We start from the raw sequence: 18,389 nt of genomic DNA on the forward strand, positions 1-18,389 counted from the left end.
GCAGCCTTCTGGTTGTTCTCTGCTTCTGTTTCAATGACATCTATTTCAGTACTAATACTGTATTTTTCCCTTACCAATTTGTGAGTGAATTACCAAATTCACTTCACAACTTAGTCATATTCTAAAGAATATCTGAAAGTAACTTAAATTGAAATTATGCAGGCATCTTAACTATTAACACTAAAAATTTTACATCTACTTCATGTTTCAAATTTGACAGGTCAGTGTAAAAAGATGGGACTTACCATCAGTAAAAATACCCAGTTACAATGTTCATACACTTCAGACTTATTCCTTACCTGAACCTCATTTGGTAGAAGCGCAAATATTTTCTCCACAGCCTGGCACAGAAAGCTCCAGCAGTACTGGGCAAGGTTTGGAAGTTTCATTGCTTGCAGGAGCCCCTGTAAAACACACTGGCAAATTTCTGGAGTTTTTGCACGGTAGTTCACTTCAAATTGTTGTATCAGAAACACTTCTGTAAAAGACTGCAGTTTGTCTTCTGCAACGTGTTTCATCCACAGGGGCAGGGATGTGAAAAGATATTTCTGGGTTTTCACCTGAAAAGCAAAAACTTTTGCTTAGTTTCAGATTCTAGCTATTCACTAACCTTCAACTATTGACGTTATAAAAAAGTGTCTCAAACACCACCTAAAAAGGCACTCCAAATCATAAATAATTCTCCATTCTTCTTCCCTCCTTTGCTGAAGTACTTGAATTAAAGAGAGTTCAAACATGTCAATATACTCTTTTCCTTAAAAACTTCCTTTCAGTGAACTCTAGATATGTATTTGAACTCCTGTCCCTGTCCTGGCAGGACAATTGTACTTTCTCTGTACGGTGCACACTGCATTCCTACATAAACCATACAAACTGACTTGTCAGCCAAGGACCAAAGCATGGTACTCCTAGCACCATTAATATTGCTAGCTAGTGAGGAAGAATGAGTAATTACCTTGAAGGAATCCAAAGTTCACATACTCTGTGACTGAGCTAATTTTGTGACCTCAAATCCCCACTGCAGTAAGAAATGGTGCTTAGAAATAAAATCTTTCTTTTTTTGGTACCTTACTAATTATGTATCCTAAAATTGCTGCCGTTTGTGTATCTGTGAAGACTAATGAATTAAAATTTACAAGACAAAAATACCCCTTGAAGAACTGGAAAAGATCACAGAAATCCACAATGGATTTTCTGAGAATCATCATGATCCTGCTCCTCAACTTGTGTAAGTTGACAGAACTCCACAGTCAAATGCACTGTGGGATTCAGGGAGTTTTACATACTGTATCATGGAGTCCATGTTGTACCTCCATAAGAAGAACTGCACTATAATGGAGCATAACCCCAAATTTGACTATACTATAGGTTAGTCTGTTGACTAACTACAGAAATAAAGCAAGGTTTTCAAGAAGTAACATGTTTTAATAGATCAAGAGACATTGCTAGAAGAAGCAAGCAAGCTTTTGGACAAATAGGGTGGACTTTTTTCTAAGACTATCAGCTGGTATAATAAAAGATACTTTTTCTCCCTACATGCCATGCCTTCTTGCATCTCTAGGTTATCAGAGCTACAGCATGAAATAAGAGAGAGGGAAAAAAGTCTTAAGCAGTCTAAGGAAAACCAGTGTGGTAGACCTTAAGTCTGCCTTGAATTTCAAGGCAGAAGAACAGCCTTTCTCTCACAATAAATATTTGCTAAACAGTATTTCTGCAGAATTCTGAATGCAGTAATCCTTTTCTGGTGAGACATCCTAAACATCATCACTGAGGAATCTTATAGGAATGAGGTGCTGAGGTCCCACAAATTTTCTCACACACGTACACTGAGACTGTAGACAAGGGGAGGTGCCACCCACATCCCCAAAAGCATCACTGCATTTTGAGATGACTGGGCCTGTGTTGCAGCCAGCTGAAGGCAGAGATGTTTTACCTCATCACCTAAGCAAAAGAAAACAAACAGAAGTTATGAAGAAATTATTTTCACTTCAAATTTGTTCTCGACTCATAAAATAAAGGAGGGTTATTGTTCTACTAGAGCACTACATTAAAATTTGCTTTTCTAGAGATGCTGCTTGAAGCTTTTAACACCTACATGTTAGAAATCTCCTCTTTGCATTCATGCACTTTCATCAAGAAATCTCAGGATTTGTCCAAGTTTTTTTCAACTCACTCAAGAACAAAACACATGGGAATGGCACGAGAAGTAAAAATTAAAAAAAATCCTTGCCAAATAAAGACAAGAGTTAATCTACAGAACGAGAAATGAGTCAATATTCCTTCCTGCTAAATGTAAGAGTAATTAGCATTTGTTCACTCTTCCATATACCCCACGTTCATATAATATGTCACAGAACAGTGGTTAGTCACTGTTACAGCTGTGGGTGGCGACTGCAGCATTCTCCAGGTTAACACACCAGAAGACCTTACTGTGCATAGAAGTTATGATGGTTATGGAATCCTTATTGGTTTCCCTTAATGACTGGTACAGACTGTTTCTTAATAGAATAACTAGTCATAAATATACTGAAGAGGTACTTTGAGCAATTGCATGGTGTCCATATAGCTCATGATCGCTACAGCACCATTAGGACAAACAATTTAAGTATTATACTAGCATTTGACCCGTTAGACAGAAGATACATTACTGTTAAATGTCAGCATAAAACTTAATTAGGTGCTTTGCAAGTTAAAATGTTCTTTCAGTAATGCAAGTGGCAATCTATATAGCATAACTTTTACGAAGTTCACTAATACTAGTGCATGAACAAAGCAAAGATTTAAGACTCTAGTATCAGGCTCTTTGAAAGAAAATATCTTATGCAAGAAGTTAAGTCATCTGCAGAACTTAGAAAGGGTGAAATTGTAACAAGATACTTTGGTAACCAATTAAAAATTCTCTCTCACTAGCTTGGACTGCTAAGATATGGATTATGATTTGTCTATGACTGTTCACTTCAGAGCACTACTGAATAACAAACAGGTGCTACTTCAATCACATTATACGGCTTCTGCTCAGCAACAACCGCAATAAACCTTGTAAGATGGGAAAGCATTCTGTTGTCTTCAATATGTTTACAAATGAACAAATCTTCACAGTAGAATTTGTGAAATACTTAAGGTTCATAAAAAAAAGTCATGAATTCTCAGACATCAATAACAGTGACCTAGAGAATCTGAGAGAATTGGGCATATAGTTTAATTTTCATAAAAATATTCATGATATAGATGTTCCGGAAAAAGTGTGTTAAGAGTGCCACATTTCTAGGTGGGCTGTTAGGTCATAATACAACCATTCTGCATTACACATTCTAGCACATTAGCTAGCACATTAGCACACAGACCTACTTCTGGATGTATACATAATCTAGAGAGAAGGGTGTGCAACTTCCACAACACTACAGAGGGACAGTCAGGAGAAATTATGTATAAAAATGTAGACTGTGATGCTGTCTGATGTCAATAAAAACATAGCTACAAAACCGATATACTGTTTCCTCTGGAATTCCCCTGATTTACAAAAGTAAGACTCCTAAGTGAAAAACAGGAATAAAAAAATCCCCCATACATTTAACAAGTTTCAGCTATTCATAAGGTTGCACACAACTTCGCATCAGCAGGGACTGCAGGGCTCAGTATAGGAAATTCACTTATTCTTATAAAAGACTTTACAATCAATTGCAAGAACACCAAGTAAAACAGAAGTTGCAGCTCAAGTATAAGAAAAAATGTTTAATAAGTAGCTGAATCTTTCTGCACCTAGCAAGTAGTTGTTCATGACAGGACAATGTTCAATGATTTCTAGTGGTCTGTATACGTAAAATAAACACCAGAATGAAAGAAGAATAACCTTCCCTATTTTGGGCTCTACAACACATCAATTTAAACACAACAGCATTTGCTCAATCCGTTTGTAAAAGAATCTGCAAGGCCAGTAGTAACAGTCACATAAATCTGGAGAAACAAAACTCAAGCGGAATCAAACAAGAGAATACAGAACTTTGTGCAGTAGTTTGTTGGTTTTTTTTTAAGGAAATGAGTTTGAAACTCAGATACTTGTATCAACTAAAATAGGCACTGACATATCCCAAGTAGAAAAACATTATGCAAGCTGTCCAACACAATGCTTCAGGATCAAAGCTACTCTCTAGCATAAAGAAAAAATGCTCTTAGAAGCACTGACAAAATCAGGATTATGATGGAAAAAGGGATATGGTTTTCTCTGTCACCCAGTGTAATTTAATTGAAAGTGTATTTCACACTGGTGATAGCTAGATGAACTACAGAACAGTTCCAACTTGTGATAAAGCTGCCTGCAGTCTCTGACACAGGCACTGGACCAGCATTTAGTGGGTACTGAAAATAAGATACAATTAGTTCAGTTTCATGATGGGCTTTTCTTACTGTAAATAGTTCAAATTAAAAATTTGGTCTAAGTTCACCAGTGTATTAGGGAACTTTACTGCTCCAAACTTCTCAACTTTGATCTTCTCTGATTTTTCTTGAGTTAAAAGAAACCTGTGTCCACATGGTGATCACAAATATATGTTGACAAACATTAAAAAATTTGTCTTGAAAGCATAGTAAACACTTCAATCCCCGCAATAATTTCAAGCCCTGAAGTGGGCTCTAAAGTTTGTGAAAGCTGTGTTAGTAAAGAAGCCTTATGGCAAGTACAAATGACTTAATAGAAAACTGTAAATCTTACCAAAGTTTAGTCTCATCAAAGGAGAAAGAATGGATGCCCAGTTTACAGGTGGATACTGATGGCTTTCTCCAACTAATGCAATGGGTGCCAGTGCTACTTTCACTAGCTCAGTTGGGACAGATTCAGGGCCTACAACAGCAGATAGAATCAGTCTGAATTTTATACACACACATTTGGCTAAACAGCTCAGGAAAAAAAGTTAACAACTGCACTGAAGACCAATCTGTATTGAAGAAATTAGAAGCATGATAAAATTACAGTTATTTCTTTCTATATCTGAGAATTAGCTATCTCTTTTTTGTAATCAACAGTTGTATTTGTAACATTTATGTCCTAACTAAGAAAGGCTTTTTGTTACTGATGAAGACAGACATTCTGGTTCCTTCTCCTTGAACTAATTTATGAATTAATTAGAGATACTCCTCATCTAGTACCGTAGTATTTTTGCATTTGTCAGTAGGAGAACAGTAGGAGAAAGTTTTTTGACACTGTTCTCCTTCCTCATCCTGTAGGTGCAGGCCACAAAAATTGTCAGGCAGGTGCTAACCTTTGCTACAATACTGTGTTACTGAAACACACGGAGTTAACTCAGTGGAAGTCCTCCTGGAGGCAAGGCATGGGCAATTTTTACCTCCGTTGAAAGAAAAGCCTATTTCACAGGATGGCAGCGAGCTCATTTAGCTCCACACAGGAATAATCTCCTCTGCTTTATGTCCCTTGAGACTGTATTCCAACACAACTGTCTTACTAGCACTCCTCATGTAAGAGCGTACTTTCTTCAGGTTCCTTTGCATTTATCACACATAGCAGTAGCTATGGTTTAGCAGTGGTTTGAAAACCACTCTGTTACAGAGAATCTTAACCTAGGATCCAGCGTAAGTCTGCCTGATGATGGAGTATTCCTGAGGATACTTGCTAACACTTAAAGTGATTTGACTTTCATTCCCACAGGGAAGATACATCATCTCACAGTGAAAGAGGGAAAGGGTTTAAGAAGTTATAAAAATTCATTGGGGAAAACTAAAGCACTAACTACAAAATTCTACCTTATCTTTTCTAGTGTTACTCAATTCTTCATTTAGAGATTAAATATCCCACATTAGTGATGTTAAAATTAGTATTTAGAAAAGTTCTCTTAGCAAATAAAAGCGGGTTATTAGGGTCACTTTTTATAGTCATAACAAATTTCCCAGAGCGATACTGTAGTTTGATCCCTCCTTACCTTTCTTTCCACCTTCAATGGCAAAGTCAATGGCTGCCCTGATAAAGCTGTTTTCAGGCAAGTAGCTAAAATCTGGAGGAACTGTGAAGACAAAAAGACTGTTTATATACTAAAACATGTCAGCAGAAATTATCACCTCGAGCTCCCATGTAAATTCAAAGGCCAAACTGAGCTATGTTTGAGCTAACTAATTCTCTAAGTGACTCAAAGCATTGAGACTACAAGATTATCAATAGAAGCATTGGCCTTTCCACTTTTAAGGCAAGCTAAACATTGGTGTTGGTGAGAGGTGCCAGGCCTGAAAAAATAAATTAACTGACCAACTGAAAAGCCAGGGATAAGAATCTCCTTAAAAGGTATCCACCACTGCAAGTCAGTCTTTAAAAGGGAGAGCTTCAAAAGCTGAGTAAGTTTGATACAACAGATACAATTCCACACCTTTCTAACTACAGGTGTGTGCCAAGATTATACAAAAGGAGAAACCCCAAGAATCTTTTTTCTCTGATAAGGAAGTTTATGTGCACTTGATATTATTGGTTCCCAACTTGGTTCACACTGAAGTGAATAGCTTCCACTTCATTAGTTCCCTATTACTGGTATTTCATCAATGGTGTAATCCTACCTTTATTTTACCAATGGATACTGAAACATCATAAGGTAATGATGTGTCAACAGAATATGCATTTCTGTGCTAAGTGCTACACTGAAAGGGAACAAAACACTAGTTTTTGACTTCAGCTAACCAGAGAAGATCTCTTCTAGAAAAACACTTCTGAAAAGTCAGCTTGCTCTTGTTATGGACCAGTTTTTAAGTGTTGGCTTTTTTATACACTGGCAAGTGCTAAAACAAAGAGTAGATTAATCAGTTCTCAGGGCATGTAGTAGATAATGTCAAACACATGTGCCATAGGCAGCCTAAAACTTCTTTTCAATTTATTCTGCAAAAGAATAAAGACAGAAGCAATATACAAGTTTGACCAGAACAACTTAGAATCCTCCTTTGTTACTGCAAGTGAAAGCAGATGCGGGGGATCCCATTGAGCAAACTGATTCCTGATTCATGTTCCAATCTTTAGGTCTGGCACGCAGGACTGTGATGTCTCTGATTCAAAGGCTGTCATGTGATTTAATAAGGCTGCAATGTCTAGCCTGTATGGTCTAATGTGTCCCTTGCTGCCTTTTAGATAGGTGCTAGTTCTGTATGTTCTTTAAGCAGCAATAATAAAGCATCTTACCGGATGCCCTGTTCTGGGTAAAAGACAAACAGGACATATGAAGGCGTCCCAAAAGACCTGCTGCATTTGTCTGAAGGCCAATCTGCCCCGAAAAACTGATTATCTGTTAAGATAATGAACCACTAGTTAGAAAGATTTCCCTATATTGCCTCATTCAAAAGGCATTGACACAGACATTATGCAGTTTCTTTACACGGATTTGGCCTGTTTGTGCAAGGTGTCACAGTACCCTAGTGTGTTATCCAAAGCAGGAAATGGAGGCTACCTTCTTACCTGTGTAAGGGTTCTGATGACCTCATTCAGCTTACTTTGAAACTGGGAGGACTGAATGCTCTCAGATTTCAGCTACCAGAGAAAAAGGAAAAGAAAAAGTGAATTTTATAAGGAGGAAAAAGGAAGAACAGAACAGAGAGTAGGTGCTGAAAAGAGATTACATTTGCACACATGCCTTTTTGTGAGGGAGTGGAGGAAAAAAAGAGAAAGCTTACATGGCTCTAAACTTTTCCCCAATGGCACTGTATATGGGCCATAAGACGAGGAAATGGAACAAACAAATTACATTTTACACATTGTAATTCTATCCCACTTGGTTCATACCCAACATGACTCACTATTGCATAAATGGGATGCCCTAGTACACAACCACTGCTGTAAGAATGCAGAGGATGTCACTCCATCTTGCCTTCTAGCCAGATTTCTAGAAGAGACAAAGTACCACTTGCTGGCATGTTCTTACCTGTATCATGCCTCCTTCAGAGCCCACCAGTGCAACCAGCCCATTGACAGCAGCCAGACGCTGCATCGTTGGAGAACCCTGGAAGCGTAATCCCAGATCAGTGAATCAATGCAGTCACACAACACTAGTGTAGGACAAAATATTTATTTCTTCCAACTTAAAAACCATGACTGCTACCACTTGTGCACCTCATCCCAACAACCTTTTAATGTCAGACTCCAGCATGCTGGATAATTATTCATCCCTCTCTTGGTGAATGAAGGCTTTATATGGAGCTCCCCCTCCCCCCCAATCTGAAATCATCATGCATTTCCTCCTGACAAATCACTTCTTTCTAGCAGTCTGTATTCCACAAAATATGGCAGTACAATTAAACTCTGAAACACTGTTTCTTTGTTGATACTTACCTTCAGCTGCCATCTTTCTCTTTTAAGTTTAGAGTTTGATTTCAAACATGTAATTTTTGTTACAATGAGATAAATTAAAATTATTGTAACAACTGAGCCACTATAACCTCCATTCTGTTACTGAAAAGTAGCATCTAATTTCACAAGGCAAGTCATTTAATAACCTAGATTTTATCCTTGGGTATTGTTCCAAATTAGTAAAGTTGTCCAAATTAAGATCTCATTGAGATAAGCATTTCCCATAAATGATCCAAGCAGAAGATTGTTTTTTTTTTCCCTTTAGCAAACAGCCCAAAGATGTATTTTTGCTTCCACATATCAATGAAAAAGCATGTTCAGATAGTCTTAACTTTTCCTAGCATCACTCCTGCAGAAACAAGGAAAATTATGCCCCTACTGTTCATTTAAAATCAACCCCCTGCAAAAAACAGGATATGCATTCAAGCTCCTTTACCTCTGCAAGCACAGTTTTTAGCCAGGCTGGCATTAGCCTGTTACTCAGGTCTTCAGCTTTCCCATGGCCACAAGCTGACAATCCATGTACTATTGCACCTAGAGCTAAAGCAAAACTGTGGGTCTGTAAGGTGAAAAAGACACATTGAAAAAGACATTTTCCAAAGGAGTCTATTCTTTTGAGCATTATTGAAACACGACTTAAGTATTTATTATTTCCCAATAATTAGAAATAATGTCTTTGTCTAAAATACTGGATGCTTTCTTATTCCATGTATTTTCTGATGTTGTGACATAGGACTTTCTGAGATGTAACATTCTCTTTGGCACATAGATTGCCTGGAGCCTTTATTTTAGAGCAGACTTTCTGATACAAAGATGAAATGCTGTAGCAAAGGTAGTTTGTTCTGACTTCCTATTTTCCAGATAAACATTTTAAACAGTTGATTAGTGTACTAGCAGGCTTTGATTCAAAATGGTTGCCTTCCCCCCACCTTCTTCTTTTTATCTGGCAAGCATTTTAACAAAAAAGAACATGCACTGAAATATGCAGATTATTTTGGGCATTTTTAGAAGGTAACCCTAGGACACTAGGGATGAAACAGACACCTGGAGGAAGCTATGGCTGTGGTTATGATGCACTGTCTGGAGGCTAAGGGAAAGCAAAAATTCAGAAGAGCACAGTAGATGTACTTTCCTTCCAAGAAAAAGAATCTAAAGAAACATGTTATAAAAGAGACAAAAATTGGCAGGATGCAGGGACTAAAGACATGAAGAACTCAGAAGTATCAAACTCCCTTCTAAATGCAATAAAACATAAAAAACGTGGTTTTATTTCACTGTCTGGCAATTGCTATACATCTGCAGCCAATGCATCAATGGATCAAGTGGCACTCTTGGTAATTGCATGGTATGCACAACATGCTTAGTGTTAGTTAAGGCTGTAAGTAGATCAACATAATTTTCTTGAAGTTAACCATCTGGTTAAAGCAGTATCTAATATTAAATAGGCAAGAGAAAAACAGAACTGAAGCAAAGCCCAAACACTGAATTATGACCTGCTGACTATTTTCCACTAAGGTCCATAGCTTGTTCATGGCTTCCTCCGCCTCAGCTGCTTCTACGATTCCAACACTGAAAGCAGACACACAAGAACAGGCCACAGAATAGGCAAGTACCTGAAAAAAAAAAAAAAAAAAAATTCTGTTAAGCAGTGTCTCATCAAATTCACTGTAGCAATGTGCACATGGAGCAGTGTGCCAGCATGATAAAAAAGCCATGACATTTTTAATTTATACTTTCAGATGTTTACTCCCTCTCTGAAACATTCTTCACTGATGCTAACATTAAAACAAATACAAATAAACCTTTGAAGTACTGCTGGTTTTATGTCAGTCAAACTCCTGATCTTCCACACAAACGTAGTTACTCTGCTCAACACAAGGATCTGATCATTATTTATGTGAGCATACATAGCATGCTGTGATCCCATCAGGGCTACAAGCAGGTCCACAAGGCCAGAAAAGGAGCGTGTAGAAGAAGTGCATGACACTAGCCTCATGACCTTGCAGAAGGATTCACACACGGTGCTGTTTTTCTGTTCTTCAGCCTTAGACATGGAGAATAAGGAAATGAAGTCTGAACTTTCAACAAGGCCTCTGTTTAACTTCCTTGGTACCAAAGCTAAGCAACAGAACAACACATGACTATAAGGGAAGCATAGAGCACCTACCTACTGTGCAGGATTGACAACAATTTGACTTGGAGCAAGTAATGCTGATTGTACCTCTTGCTGCAGTAGACCAAAGTTACCGCTCAAGTACAGCATTATATCCCAGCCATCTATAGCTCTGAAAGAGCCTCTTGTGCATCTCAAACATAGCAGTATTCATCCTAGGGTGCTGGCCAGATTCTACTCATGTCATTATCTGTACAATTCCTTACAGAGATTATAACTGAAAAGGGTAGGTTTTGCTTCTCATCTCAAACTATCTCATGAAGTTGAACAGCTGCTGCCTTTCATCTCATAAGTTGCTGTATTGAACCCCACTTAAATTCAATAAAGCACTTTGAGATCTCTGGGGAGAGATAAATGATTTCATAACTGTAAGTAATTTTAATGCATGAACCATAAACTGCAAAAGGCTAATCCCCAACACATACATACTGCCAAAAAAATTAAACTCCATAAAAGACGACCTTTAATAAAGAGCTTGCAGAGCAATACCAAGAGAGGAAAGAGAATAATACTACCAATCTCTGCTAACTTCCTTAGAAAAAAAAGAGAATAATGCAACTTGGCTGTTCACCTGCTGCAGACATACATATAGGGTTGCCTTTTTTTTGTGCAAAACACCTGTTTATTCCGATTCTTGTTTTCTGTTGTAAACTCCAATTTCATCAGTTTTCTTTCTGAAGTTTTACCTCAACAAGGTTATAGGCTTAGTGCGTGGACCATGTCAAAACTTACAGGATGTGTCTTGGCAAAATAAATTAGAATGCATGCTCAAAGTTAACAGAGCTGTTTAAGTCTTCAAAATAGTTATAAAGTGAACAGCAAATGGGGCCATAGCAGCATTTACAAGTGCAAGATTCACATTAGCTAGTGACAGCAGCTTTCAAAGAAGGAAACAGAAGGCATGTTGAAGAAGGAAGTATTAACATTAAGATTCTCTCAGAATAACCTGCTGTCTGCTTTCAAGTAGATCAGATGAGCAGTAAACAACTGTATATGAGACCCATATCCACAGTTACTCAGGACCCAACTTCCAATAATTTAATTTGATGTTAGTTAAGGAATTAAAGAAGCACTTTAAAGAATGATGCCTGTTATCTTTTCAGGCAGTTTCTTAATGTTTGTGCAGCATTACAAGTTACTCTGTTATTATTTTTATTGTCTTCTTCAGCAGATATAAAACCATATACTGTGAAAGAAATAATAGGAACCAAGCATTCCAGTACTACAGACCTAAAGCTTCAGTAAAAAGTCTATAGTTCTTAAAGGAAGGCAACAAAGTAAAATGAAGATGTAAAATTTTTGAGAAAATAGGTCATACCTCCTGGACCCATCTGCTTTGATCCTCACTGCTGTCCAGGTATTTAAGGAGTTTTCGCAACGAAGTGGAAACATGCACTCGAGATTCAGTTTGGCTACTGTGACTCATAAGTGAAAGAACAAGTCCTACTCCCAAAATACATCCAGTGCTTAAAGAGAAGACAAAAGAAAAAGGATTAAGTATGCTTTGGCTGCTCTGAACTCTCTTTTCACCCCAACATGGGTTGTTGAGCAAAAAGACCTCTTGGCCTTGCCTGGTAACTAGCCCTGTGGATAATTACTTAACACAGTCAATTTTACAAATGGCTTTTATTTCACACATAGGTGATGCTTTTTGTGAGACACAGGATGAAAGAAGAGCAAAAGAAGAAAATATGTGTTTAAAATAATAAATCCTATGCATACATCCTCATTATTCCTCCTGCTCCTGAAGAACCAATAGTGCCATCAACAACCACATAAACTAGTATGAAGAAAGTATGGATCCAAACTTCTACCCCTGATTTATACTGATATCCCAAACTCTGATATCCCAGGTAAACATACTAACTGCAGGTCCACTGGCTGTATCAGGGTCTGTTGCTCTCAGACTCCTGCAAGAGGTGTTCCAGTTTGCAAAATTAATGAAATGAGTGAGTGAGCCAGAGAACACCTAAAATGTCTGTACAGATTAATGTATTCACCTGCATTTCAGAACATGATTGTCAGGTATACATTCTAAACCATATGTACTAAAATACGCATATACAACAGTGAAGAGCTTCAACAGGGCAGACATATTGAGCACAACTAACAGTTTGACACCGAGGATACTTAAAATCGCAAAAAATTGCTTCATACAAAGAAGAACATGGCTTCAAAGTACATAATTCAATAGGGCACCTGGCATGAAAAGCTTCACGGTCTCTGCCTCTGTTTCAGATATGAACAGAAATTCCATTCTGGACCAGAGAACTCTTACTAAATTCAGCACCTTTGTTCCCACAAGAAGTTTCAGTTTCCACAGGTCATCAGTCATAATACTGAAAAGTTTTGTCAGAAATTTCCCAAAGAGTTCTGGCTGCCATCATGACACTAAAAGCACAGCAGATACTCACTGCTCTGAAGGTGATCTCTCACTGGCACATATACACAATGGCTTAAAGAAGCAGCTCTTAAGTGAAGATGAAGATTTTTTTTCCCCTTGTGCTTCTCCCTGAGAATGCGATGGCAGACACCGCATGTAGCTAGCAGTGAAAAGAATGTGGCTAGGATCCTAAGTATTCTTCTAAGCTTCTGCTAAACAACTTAAAAATGAGAGGAGTTACTGCTTTTAATCAGAAACTTTCGAGAACAACTTCAGTCATAAGATAGTGTTTTTCAGCAGCTGGGGATGAAGATGATGAGCATGGCTAGAAGACTTGGAGTGGTGTCTTGGCAGTGGTGTCTTCTCTTTCCAGCAAAGATGAAACAAACCTTTAGAATCAACATTTTTAAGTAACTGGCATATCTGAGTTCATGAACAGCCAACAAAATAAGGACAGAACTTATACATAAAACTTCTATACACAATTTTAAACTATTGCTTGCTGACAAAAATACACAGGAGGAAGACAAAATTACTAATTAGAGCTAAAATCTTTTATGTAGTTGACTTTTAGCAAAGACCCAAAACATAAGTGGGGACTGAAGCAAGACTAAAGCTTCACCCCCTCTGCTCCCCTTTTTGTAACTAGCAATTGTTTTCACTTGGCCACCTTGTTTGTGATCTACATAAAATTAGTATTTAAATGCACTTCATCCACATGGTATCTCAGATTTCCCAGCACGTTTTCAGTGTTTTAGTGCCATTGCATCAGACATACTGTACTACTGTCATATATCTCAAAGTGTAACTTTGCAGCGTATAGGGCAGTACAGTCAATCACATCACAGAATGAAGGACTTAATGAACAAAAATGAAAGTTTTGTATTTTAGGATAAAGGAAAACTGGTATTTTCCTGATAATCCTGAGGTCAGTCAAGTTTGACAGGTTTCTGTAAAAGCAATATAAAAGTTTTGATTAAAAATGCCTTGAAGTCAAATCAAACAGCTACTGACCTTGCAAAAAACTCCATAAAAAGCAAGTCAGTTTAATGATCCACACAACAGTTTAAAGGACGACTACTGTGTATTTCAAGTTTCATATGAATTTGCTCTTTACCACATCTTTACTCAACATGTATCGGTGTTTATAATTTCCTCAGTATTTCTCCAATATTTATTCTTACAGATGCAAGCTAGCTCTGCCACGCAATAACTTTATACAGAAAGTGGTATTTGCAAATATCGTGTAGACTTCATCCTCCATATGGGAAATGTAACAAGGCAAGCCAGAAAACTCCGCTGCCCCTCGGTATTCTCAAAAACTTTTTATATGCAAACCTTCCAAAAGGTCAGAGTTAACACAATCTTCAACACGTTTTCCTTTTTTTGCAGGAAGAGGCAGCGGAGGGAAGCAAAACCTTCCAACACAGGGACCACATGTACTGCTGTTTGTTACCCATATGCTGTACTGTTACAACTGCAACCCTGCCTTTGATTTATGTAGTTATTTTTTTCCCAATACACTAAGTCTGATCTGAAAAAGATCTATTTAATATAATCTGCATGTAATACTTGAAAAGTTAACAGCCTTGATTGTACATGTTTGCTGAACCTATGTTCTATGTACGTTAGGCTTGGGAGAAAAAAAATCAAGCTGTCCTATGGCTTCTGAAATCATTAAGTCTGACAAAACCTAGAAGCATAAAGAACAGTCTAAATCATCTGTCATGCACATTTTCCATACCAAAAAGTGGTGTATCAATATATTTTAAAAATATGTTTGAGGTTGTCTAACATCTACCTTAAGAGCAGATTTAAGGTCCACTCACAGATCTCTTGACGATGCATACCATTTAAAATTAAAAATAACTGCAAAGCTCATAAGACTCTGCAATCTCAAACTGTCTCAGTTAAAAACTGAAGAACCATCACATTAACACGCTTAACCATTTGAAATGTTTTTCCCCCTTTAAAAGATGGAGTTTCACTTTGTTTTTTTTTTCCCCCTGTGTGGTTATGACAGATAAGAGTACTGATTTATGAGCATTATTCTCACAGTGATCTTTTCTGAAAGGAAACTTAGGTTTAGAGTATTTTATGCAACTTATACAGACACAGAGATTCTTATGGAACATAACTGGACTCTCACTAAGCTAAAGCACTGGTTCAGGGAAAGATTCTTACTGTTTATTGAAAACAACTCCGTTTTCTTCATTTGTCTTACCTCTTCCACCCACACCACCAATTTTGAAAAGAGAATTCTCCTAATTAAATGAAGAACATTGTATATAAAACCAACATTCTTATCAAGGCTGACATGATCAGTGAAGCACGATTGTGTGAGCTCCAGTTTGCATAGCACATGCATTGATAAGCCACTTTCTCATATAGACACTCAAGACAGAAAAACAAAATGAAACAAGAATTCAGCAAAAACCTCTTGATCTTGATAACATCCTTCAATCTGTGAGATGTCTCACTTAACACCCAGAGAAGCACGTTACTGAAGAGAGAGGCACATTTTTCTAAAACAGTCAGGAGGGCATGCCACTTGGCACAAGTTGGCAGGGTGCGGGAAGCCCTGTGCTCCCGCCAGTCAAATGTAACCTCAGAGCTCCCACAGCAGAGGGCATGATATAAAAACCACCCACTCTTCAATCTTCCCTCTCCTGCTTGCCATTGTTTCCTATTCTTCTGGCAACCTCCCACTGCCAGAGAAGTCTAGTTTGGCTTCTCTAGGAGGCATTTATCTCCAGCTAATGGGTTGCAGAGTCAAGCAGCAACAGCCGTAACAAAGCGATGCAGCCAATACAGCCGCCTGTGCACCATGGGTCTTGTCCTGTGCCACTCCCGCGGCAACCCAAATCCTGATGAAGCTGTCCAGGTTCACAGCCCAATGGTGTGCAACTGTGACCCCTCGCAGCTTTTCAGAAGGTCTGGTGGAAAAGGGGAGAGCAAAGGCAAACAGGAACTATTGCTCTGTTTCCTATGAACAGGGAACAGGTGGGCAGAATAATGTTAAAAATCAAATAAAACCCTGTGCACGCACACAGAAGCACTCAAGATACTGCAGTTCGTTCCACGATTTAAAAGGGAAATAACTGAGTAGTTGTGCAGTATTTTTCAGTAACTTCTTGCCCTGCTGGTGGGCTGCTCCTCTCTTCAAAACACCCGAGGCATAATCTCAGTTGGTTAAATGAAATATATTTGCTTTAGGCAGTATTCAGCATGCCATCCACAGCTGCTAAATTAACTGTCTGGCTCTCCCTGATACACAAGCCATATGAGGCGGCTGCTCCTGGAGCTCACACTGTATTCTACACATGCACACATTCCAGCAACAGGCTCCAATGCAGCAGCAGCTAGACTTCAGTGAACACCTTGGCAACCACCCAAGAGCACCAAGAAAGGACTTACAAAAACATCTTTCATTAATGAACATCTGCAAGCAAGATGAGCAACCCTGCTCCTAGAATTGCTGGTATCCTCCCACTGCCTGTGAGCAGTACTGTGTGGTTCTCTACACATGCCCAAGGATTTTACTTGTGGTTTGGCGGGGATTGGCAGTGGTGGTCATTGCTTCTTTTCACGTTGCACTAGGGACTGTATGGAAAAAACTGTGTGTGTGTTAGCTATATGCACATACGCATACGCTTATATATGTTCATATAGAAAGTATTTTTTATATATTAATTTATTTATGGACACACTTAGAAGAGATGCTACACGGAGGACTAAACCAGCAGGAACATCCTGAAATTCAACAAGCACCAACTCACAGTCCTGCACCTGGCAACACTGCACCTGGCAACAGAGGGGCTGGACATTACCTTTTGGGAACTGCCTTGGGCAGTGGTGGGCAACAAGCTGACCCAGGACCTGACATGCACCCAGGCAGCAATGAGGGCCAGCAGAGAGCAGGACACTGCCATGAGAGCCAGGGGAAGCATCATCCCTCTACTATGCGCTCACCACCACACCTGGAATACTGCTCTGAATGCAGGAAAGACACCAGAAAAACTGGCACAAGTTCATGGGGAGGCTACCAAGGCAGGGAAGCTGGAGACCTTGCCCTGAGAGCAGAAGCTGTGGGATGACAGCTGGTTCATCTGTGAGAAGGGATGGCTTTGGGGACACCCAATAGTGTCTCTGACACTGACAGGAAAGAACTGAGGAGATGTAGCTGGGCTCTTGCATGGTGGGAGGCTGAGAGGCAGCAGGCACAAGATGAAACTTCAGACATTCACATGGAGATAAGGACAGCCCAAAAGTGGAGCCAGGACCCAGGACGTTCTGCCGCCTCCAATCTTGGGGATTTCAAACCCTGACTGTAAAGCCTTGGGCAACGTAGTCCAAATACATGGATGAGTCTGTTTTGGGGAGGGATGTGGACCTCCAAAGGTCCTTGCCAGCCTGCATAAGTTGCTGATTCTATGGAAGTACTCAGAACAGGCTGTTTCCCTATCCTATCCTTATGCTCTTCTGTGTAGAATGAAGGAATAAAAGCATGAATTAAATGGTGGAGTTCAAAATAGAACAAAGTATCATCAGTAATGAAGGAAACTCACTTGTACTCCAGACTCGTGTCAAAGCAGCAGTCTTCCAGTGCATCGAGGGACTTCATTAGAAGTAAGTTCATCTGTTGACCGGGTACTTCACTACAAAATCAAACCAAAACAGAAACCAAAAAAGATCCAAAACACAGCTTGCCTCTTCAAATAGGATATTAAACCTTCTGTAAGACTGAACATGCCAGTAAATAGAGTTCTTTTCTTGCTGATATTAGCTCCATAAATACCTCTCTCCATCTCTTTGCCTAACTTACTGCTAAAAAAGGAAGCATTTACATCTCACTCCAAAGATGTCATAAGTACTCCCCTCTTAGAAAACGTGCACTTTTTTTTAATGAACAAGACATCTTTAATGCAAACTAACTCTATGATTTGATATTAGCTATAGCTACATCTCTACAAGTTTTGCTGTTGTTGCAAGTCAATGCTTGGAATAATGTATGAGATTAAGCTTTGAAATTATGCAGGGCAGTGGAAGAGGCGAAACTGTCCATAAGAAAAAATTTCAACACCCCTCACCAAACCAACCAACCAACCAATCCCCGAAACCCAAAATAAAGATTCACATACTCCAAAATATCAAGCTGATCTAGCATCATCGTCTTTAAAAGCCTTGTAATGCTTGCATGTGGCTCGGTTGTCACCACTGACTAATCACTCAGAGACAGTTCATCACCAAATTATGTGGCTGAGTCAGAGGCAGCAAGGCATCAAGACACAAACGAAGATTAGAACAGAGCAATGCTGCACAGTGTTTTAACAAAGGCAGGTGTGTTGGAAACATAAGCTCACTGAGCAAATAAACAGCTGACAGCCAAATCTGTTTGATACCTGTGCTTGTGCACCAGTTAAACATTTCTTATGAGTGTATAGGCAGACAGAATCCCTAGTAGTCAAGAAGTCGGAGGAGTATAAAGCCAAACGTACTACTTAATT

At 38.9% G+C, this 18,389-nt stretch overlaps 1 protein-coding gene across 1 annotated transcript in view; it reads right to left on the minus strand.

Moving 5' to 3' along the window:
* LOC104618054 (focadhesin-like) overlaps nucleotides 1–18,052 on the minus strand; it is a 25,026-nt gene extending 6,974 nt beyond the window's left edge. The window contains exons 1-12 of the mRNA XM_010283557.1: nucleotides 17,973–18,052; nucleotides 17,451–17,540; nucleotides 11,818–11,965; nucleotides 9,820–9,939; nucleotides 8,763–8,885; nucleotides 7,902–7,979; nucleotides 7,439–7,510; nucleotides 7,166–7,268; nucleotides 5,931–6,011; nucleotides 4,709–4,837; nucleotides 1,826–1,941; nucleotides 300–560 (exon numbers count right to left, since the gene is read on the minus strand). Coding sequence (XP_010281859.1) covers nucleotides 300–560; nucleotides 1,826–1,941; nucleotides 4,709–4,837; nucleotides 5,931–6,011; nucleotides 7,166–7,268; nucleotides 7,439–7,510; nucleotides 7,902–7,979; nucleotides 8,763–8,885; nucleotides 9,820–9,939; nucleotides 11,818–11,965; nucleotides 17,451–17,540; nucleotides 17,973–18,052 — 1,401 coding nt within the window. The remainder of the gene's footprint in view (nucleotides 1–299; nucleotides 561–1,825; nucleotides 1,942–4,708; nucleotides 4,838–5,930; nucleotides 6,012–7,165; nucleotides 7,269–7,438; nucleotides 7,511–7,901; nucleotides 7,980–8,762; nucleotides 8,886–9,819; nucleotides 9,940–11,817; nucleotides 11,966–17,450; nucleotides 17,541–17,972) is intronic.
* Nucleotides 18,053–18,389: the final 337 nt, after the last annotated feature.

The sequence above is a fragment of the Phaethon lepturus genome, unplaced genomic scaffold (genome assembly GCF_000687285.1).
Source record: "Phaethon lepturus isolate BGI_N335 unplaced genomic scaffold, ASM68728v1 scaffold57873, whole genome shotgun sequence".
Taxonomy (NCBI): Eukaryota; Metazoa; Chordata; class Aves; order Phaethontiformes; family Phaethontidae; genus Phaethon; species Phaethon lepturus.